Source organism: Manihot esculenta, chromosome 2 (assembly GCF_001659605.2).
Source record: "Manihot esculenta cultivar AM560-2 chromosome 2, M.esculenta_v8, whole genome shotgun sequence".
NCBI lineage: Eukaryota > Viridiplantae > Streptophyta > Magnoliopsida > Malpighiales > Euphorbiaceae > Manihot > Manihot esculenta.
The window spans coordinates 1,507,521-1,515,383 of NC_035162.2; the positions used below are offsets into that span (position 1 = coordinate 1,507,521).

At 38.4% G+C, this 7,863-nt stretch overlaps 1 protein-coding gene across 1 annotated transcript; it reads left to right on the forward strand.

The window, feature by feature from the left end:
- The first annotated feature begins 335 nt into the window (after window positions 1-335).
- On the forward strand, window positions 336-6,796 carry LOC122722112. Its single transcript, XM_043951842.1, has 2 exons — window positions 336-2,515; window positions 6,748-6,796. Exon 1 carries the CDS (start codon window positions 1,472-1,474, stop codon window positions 2,099-2,101), a length of 630 nt encoding a protein of 209 aa, XP_043807777.1. The 5' UTR covers window positions 336-1,471; the 3' UTR covers window positions 2,102-2,515; window positions 6,748-6,796.
- Window positions 6,797-7,863: the final 1,067 nt, after the last annotated feature.

Here is a 7,863-nt window from a genome sequence, read left to right on the forward strand (position 1 = left end):
GGAATGCTATGTTGATAAAGTTTTGCACTATTTGCCATGAGTTTTCCATATTGTAAATCTTGGCATATGATATATGGACTTTGGAAAATGAATTCAAATAGCTTCAAATGGCATGCATTTTACATTGATACATTGAATTAATGGTACTTGGCCCTGGTAAACGTAATAGGAGTCGAGGTTAGCTTAAGGGTATGGCATGCCATATAAACATACAGAGTTCGCAGTACTGCTACCGATACATGATTTTTATTTGAGGTTACATATCAGGTACCTCATAAGCACGGTCACAGAGCCCTGCTATCACAGTTCTGGCCTCTGAGCCTACCGTTCGGCACCCTGTGCCTACCGTTCTAACTCCTTATCTACCTAGTCGATCCTACTATGTGTTTATAAGGGCTAAGATCTTAATTAAGATTGATACTTGATTTTGTGAACTTATTAGTGAGTGTTAATATGTTTGCATCTCTTACATGCACTAAGCTGTGGTAATTTGTTATAAATAGAAAATGTGCAATAACGGAAAAAGAAGATGTTTTTATTCCGATTATCTATATACGTGAACTTGTTTGCTCTATTTTGTTATTTGTTGTTATCACCCACTGAGCATTAGCTCAGCGTGTTGGTTATTACCTCACGCAGGTTGTAGATAACGTAGATACGCGGAGTTCATCAGAGGTCTACATCAGATATCAAGGCCATCATCATAGCTGGTAGTTTTGAGTCTCAGTACAGTTATATTTTGGCATGTACATACCTTTGTTTACATAACCTTTACAACTCACTCTTTTAAATATGTACATGCCAAAATATAACTGCACTATGACTCAGAGACTCAAAACAACCAGCTATGATGATGGCCTTGATATCTGATGTAAATCTCTGATAACTTCTGTTGCCCCTATTCTAGCGACAACCTGCATGAGGTAAAAACCAACACGCTGAGCTAATGCTCAGTGGGTGATAGCAAACAAATAACAAAATAGAACAAACAAGTTCACGTATATAGATAATCGGAAGAAAAACATCTTCTTTTTCCGTTATTGCACATTTTCTATTTATAACAAATTACCACAGCTTAGTGCATGTAAGAGATGCAAACATATACTATGACCTAGAACCGCCTAAACCTTTGCTCTGATACCACTAATTGTAACACCCCTTACCCTATCAAAGTGTAGACAGAGCAAGGAATGTCACAAACTATACCTTTTAGACATATCTAGACTAAACAATTTCTTTTATCTGTAAATACCAAGTTTTTAGGTAATACATGTAAATTTCATCAAGTGCTTAACATAAATGTGAGATTTTCAAACCAAAATTTTCGGCAGAGTTTCCTCTGTTTCATTAGCACTTTAACCTGTAATATGTATGTGTATATGTGTCATATATGTACATGCCAAAAATGAGTTACAGCTATGGTATGGTTCTGATGTAAATCTCTTCTTTGTGTCTTTAGGTCATATAAAAGATGTCATCTGAGTCACAGAGAGCAGCAGATGAAGAGGTAGAGAGTTATGCTCCCTCTGAGGCAGCTGCTGCTGCTGCTCCTGCACCTGCTGCTGCTCCTCCACCTGCTGCTGCTGGCGGACCAGGGCAGGATGCATTGTTTCAGCAAATAGCTGAGTTGATTAGGAGGGTTACACAAAATGTACCAGAGGTACCACCACCACCACCTGTTGTAGCCCAGGCACAACCTAGGCCTCCAATAGAAAAACTCAGGAAATATGGTGCTACAGAGTTTAGAGGTAAAAAGGAAGATGATCCTTCTGCTGCAGAATTCTGGTTAGGCAGGCTTACAGTAACTGAGTATGAGCGAGAATTTGTTAGACTTAGTAAGTATGCCACAGAGATAGTTCCTACAGAGGAAGAGAGATGTAAACGCTTTGAGCAAGGATTGCATGCTGATATAAGGATGTACCTCACAGTTATGCATATTAGGGAACTCTCAGTTTTAGTAGAGACAGCCCACAGTCTGGAGCGAATTAAAGAAGAAGAGCAAAGTAGAAGGCAGAAAGGGCAGCAGAAGAGGAGCCAGAGCCAATATCAGGGACAATCCTCTGCATCTCAGACAAGTAGTAAGAGACAGAGGGAATTTTAGCAGACAGGGCAGAGAGGGCCACCTAGGCAGATTCAAAGACCTGGGCAAAGTTCAGTAGTGAGGTCTGGACAGCAGACACCCTCAGTATCCAGTACAGGAGGACCAGGTAGAGGGTTGCCACCTGTATGTGAGCATTGTGGCAGGCGACATGGCGGAGTATGCAGGAGATTAACTGGGGCTTGCTACTTATGTGGAAGCTCAGACCACTTTATGAGAGATTGTCCTAGAGGCCAGTCAGTGCAGCCTATACAGACAGAGAGATCTTTGCCGACAGGGTCTAGAGGCAGAGTGAATCTAGCAGTGCTCAGAGTCACAGAGTATCAGAGACAGTAAATAGACCAGACACTAGAGCACCTGCCAGGGCATATGCTATTCGTGCAAGGGAAGACCAGGACAAACCAGATGTTATTGCTGGTAAATTTTCTATCTTTGGCAAACATATTTATGCATTAATTGATCCTGGTTCCACACATTCATACACCAGCATACCCATCAATAATGAGAAGGGAATTGAAGTAGAACCTTTAGAGCATGACATAGCAGTGACCAATCCCTTAGGACATCTTGTGATTGTGAATAGAGTTTACAGAGATTGTCCTATATGTGTGCAAGGTCATACCTTTTTAGGTGACCTGATAGAGTTACCTTTTAGAGAGTTTGATGTGATTTTGGGCATGGATTGGTTGTCTAGACATCATGTCATAGTTGATTGTAAGTTAAAGCGAGTCACACTCAAAACATTAGAGGGTTCTGAGGTTATAGTTGTGGGTGAGAGGTCAGATTACCTCTCTAATGTCATATCTGCCACTACAGCTAGGAGGTTGATTAGAAAAGGCTGTACAGCTTATCTAGCCAGTGTGATTGAAACTAAGAAGGAAGGTCCTAGTGTGTCAAACCTACCCACAGTGTGTGATTTTCCAGATGTATTTCCTGAAGAGTTGCCAGGGTTACCTCCAGAAAGGGAAGTGGATTTTGCTATAGAAGTTGTGCCAGGCACTGCACCTATTTCAATTGCTCCGTACAGAATGGCTCCTACAGAATTGAAAGAGTTAAAAATACAGTTACATGAATTACTTGATAAGGGCTTTATTCGACCTAGTGTTTCACCATGGGGTGCACCAGTGTTGTTTGTGAAAAAGAAAGATGGATCTCTTCGATTGTGTATTGATTACAGACAGTTGAATAAGATAACTATAAAGAATAAATATCCACTGCCCAGAATAGATGATTTGTTTGATCAGTTGAAAGGGGCCAGCATTTTCTCTAAGATAGATTTGAGATCGGGCTACCATCAGTTGAGAGTTAAAGGGACAGATGTGCCTAAAACTGCATTCAGAACACGATATGGACATTATGAGTTTCTGGTTATGCCATTTGGGTTAACAAATGCACCTGCATCATTCATGGATTTGATGAACCGTATCTTTCATCCATTTTTAGACCAGTTTGTTGTAGTATTCATTGATGATATTCTGGTATACTCTAAAACTAGAGAAGACCATGACAGACATTTGAGGATAGTATTACAGACTCTGAGGGAAAAGCAACTTTATGCTAAGTTCAGTAAATGTGATTTTTGGCTCAATGAAATAGTATTTTTAGGACATGTTGTATCAGCAGAGGGAATCAGAGTAGATCCACAGAAGATTAAAGCTGTTCTGGAATGGAAGCCACCAAAGAATGTTGCAGAGGTTAGGAGTTTCTTGGGTCTAGCTGGGTACTATAGACGGTTTGTGAAAGGGTTTTCACTTATAGCAGCTCCATTGACTAAATTACTACATAAGAATGTTAAGTATGTTTGGGATGATAGATGTCAGGCAAGCTTTGACAAATTGAAGACTATGCTCACTGAAGCACCTATACTTACACAACCTGTTTCTGGCAAGGAATTTGTGATATACAGTGATGCTTCTCACAATGGACTTGGATGTGTTTTGATGCAAGAAGGTAAAGTGATTGCCTATGCTTCTAGACAACTGAAGCCACATGAGAAGAACTATCCTACCCATGATCTAGAGCTGGCTGCCATAGTTTTTGCACTAAAGATATGGAGACATTACTTATATGGTGAGAAATGTTACATTTATACAGATCAGAAAAGCCTGAAATACTTGCCCACACAAAAGGAGCTAAACCTGAGACAGAGAAGATGGATGGAGTTATTGAAAGATTATGATTGCATCATAGATTATCACCCAGGCAAAGCTAATCTGGTAGCAGATGCACTCAGCAGGAAATCCTTCTTTGCATTAAGAGCAATGAATGCGCAGTTGACTATCGCAGATGATGGAGCTATCATAGCAGAATTGAAAGTTAGACCTAGCTTACTACAACAAATTAAAGAAGCACAGAAAGAAGATACAGAGATAGCTTTATGGGCTAGACAAGTACAAGAGGGGAAGAAGCAGAAGCATGTAATAAGTGATGATGGTTACTTGTACTATGGTAACAGAGTATGTGTACCTAACATTGGAGAGCTGAAACAGAGTATTCTTATCGAGGCACACAATAGTCCATATGTTATGCATCCAGGTAGCACTAAGATGTATCAAGATCTGAGGGTGCATTATTGGTGGCCGGGTATGAAAAGAGATATAGCTGAATTTGTAACAAAATGTTTGACATGTCAACGGGTAAAAGCAGAACATCAAGTCCCATCAGGGTTGTTGCAGCCTATCGCTATACCAGAATGGAAATGGGATAGAATTACCATGGATTTTGTAACAGGATTGCCACTCACACCAAGGAAGAAAGATGCCATCTGGGTAATAGTTGACAAGTTAACTAAATCAGCGCATTTCTTGCCAATCAGAATGGATTACACATTGGAGAAGTATGCAGAATTGTACATTAATGAAATTGTGAGACTGCATGGTGTTCCTATCTCTATCATATCAGACAGAGATCCAAGATTCACATCCAGATTCTGGGAAAAACTACATGAAGCTCTAGGGACAAGATTGAATTTTAGTACAGCTTTTCATCCTCAGACAGATGGCCAGTCAGAGAGAGTAATTCAAGTTTTGGAAGATATGCTCAGAAGTTGTGTAATTGAATTTGAAGGAAGCTGGGAAAGATATCTCCCACTAGTAGAATTTGCTTACAACAATAGTGATCAGGCTAGTATTAAATGGCTCCCTATGAAGCATTGTATGGCAGAAAATGTAGAACCCCATTGTGCTGGACAGAACTCAGTGAAGCTAAACTTGTAGGTCCAGAGTTGATAAGACAGACTGAGGAGAAAGTGAAGATTATCAAAGAAAGATTGAAAGCTGCAACAGATAGGCAAAAATCATATGCAGATTTGAAAAGAAAAGATATAGAATTTGCTATTGGGGATAAAGTGTTTTTGAAAGTTTCTCCATGGAAGAAAGTGCTAAGATTTGGCAAGAAAGGTAAGCTAAGCCCTCGGTTTATTGGTCCATATGATGTAATTGAGCGTGTGGGTCCAGTAGCCTACAGGCTAGCTTTACCTCCAGAGTTAGACAGAATACATAATGTCTTCCATGTATCCATGCTAAGAAGATACAGATCTGACCCATCACATGTCATTCCAGCTGAAACCATTGATGTACAGTCTGACCTGACTTATGAAGAAGAACCAGTGAAAATTTTAGCAAGGGAAATAAAAGAGTTAAGGAAGAAGAAGATTCCCTTAGTGAAAGTGTTGTGGAGAAATCACAAGGCAGAAGAAGCTACATGGGAGAGTGAAGAAGTGATGAAGCAACAATATCCACAGCTATTCAAAGCAGGTAAAATTTCGAGGACGAAATTTCTTAAGAGGGGAAGAGTTGTAACATCCTCAAACCCATAGCTAGAGCAGTGACATCACTAGGTATGGGTTAGGCTATTTCATTACGAAAGTAAGTGGCATTAGGGGAGGTGCTAGCTTACCCCGAGCTACTTAGGGGAGGTACTAGCATAACTCTAATCTGCTAATAACTGAATTATAGAAAACTCAAATATAGAAACGGACATATTCAGAAATAAAGTAGACAGTGTGATTAGCGAGTCGGGAACGAGTCACTTTTGGGAGGTGCTTAGGGTTTTCTGACGTGCTTGCTTGAGGTGTTTGTTTTAAATCCGTCATGCTTGCTTAAGTGGAAAGGACTTCTAAAGGCTAAAAGCATATTTTAGTAGGTCAATCTATGATTATTAAAAGTTTAAAAAACTAAATTGAAACATGGTAAAGAGTTTAGTGGGTTAAAGTGTAAATATGGAAAGTTAAAAAATAAAATTTAATGTACTCAACATGTGTCACCTAGCTATTGGATGGAGAAATGACCAAGCAAATTAAAAAGTGGGTTGTCTTCTTCCTTCATCCACTTTGCCGTAGGTCATCCATTTTCAAAGAAGAAGAAATTTTGCTTTTCTTTCTCCCACCAAAGCCAAGCCAAACCTCACCAAATCAATTTCTTTCTTTAACCAAAATTCATCCTAAGATCAAGATCTAAAGGAAGAGCCATATATTGAAGGGATTGAAGAAGAAAAGTTTAGGGTTCCATATACACCAAGCTTGAAAATCCAAGGTAAGCTTAGAAAGGTGAAGGAAATAACATCTTCTCATTTCTTCATGCATGAATTTTCATTATAGAGCTTTAATTTATAGTTTATTCAATCCTTTCCTAAGACATAAATTGACCTAGGTGAAGGAACATCAAAGGGAAAGGAGATAGCTAGAGATTAGAAGAGGAAAAGAAAGGAGGAATTCAAGAAAGGTTTGGTGTTTGTATGATTTTTCTGTTTTCCTTGGATTCTGCCATGAATAAGTGAAATTAGGGGTTGATTTTACTTGCTGGAAATGTTGCTTTGACTGTATAAATATGTTATATGAATGTTAAAATGATGTTTGAAAGGCTTAGAGTAAAGAAATTTAACATGAGAGCTAAAAGTGCAAATCTGCCAGAATAGGTTCTAACAGGACAGTCAGTGTTGGAAGCCTTATAACTTATTGTGTGGTTATTGAAATTAAGCCTAAGATATACCAAATGAAAGCTAAGACAAAGAGCTAAAACTTTCATGAATTGACTAAATTCTGAATCTGTAGGTAAGATGATGAAAATTTGAAGTGAACCTAAACTGGATACAGAGTTAGTGCATCCGGAACAGTGTGTATTGATTATACTATAACTAATTATGTACTCAGTGAAATTTGTTAATACCAGTGCCAAATGAATCCTAAGAAGTATACCTAAAACTTTTTAGAAGACACTTAAGCTTTAATTTGTATGGAAATGTATGAATCTGATAATTTTTGTGATACTATAAACAGGTACTAATACTGGACTGATTAAGACCTGATTGAGCAGCTTGTAAAGAAAAATTCATAACTTAAGATAGGATGATCAGATTTGCATGAACCATATCTTGTTGGAAAGATAAGACATAAATTTACATTTCTTATGAAGAAATTGAAGTCAAATTGTGACTCTAAGCTACTTGAAAAGTTTATGCAAAAGATGGCAGAATGTAGTTTTCTTAAATTGGAATGCTATGTTGATAAAGTTTTGCACTATTTGCCATGAGTTTTCCATATTGTAAATCTTGGCATATGATATATGGACTTTGGAAAATGAATTCAAATAGCTTCAAATGGCATGCATTTTACATTGATACATTGAATTAATGGTACTTGGCCCTGGTAAACGTAATAGGAGTCGAGGTTAGCTTAAGGGTATGGCATGCCATATAAACATACAGAGTTCGCAGTACTGCTACCGATACATGATTTTTATTTGAGGTTACATATCAGGTACCTCATA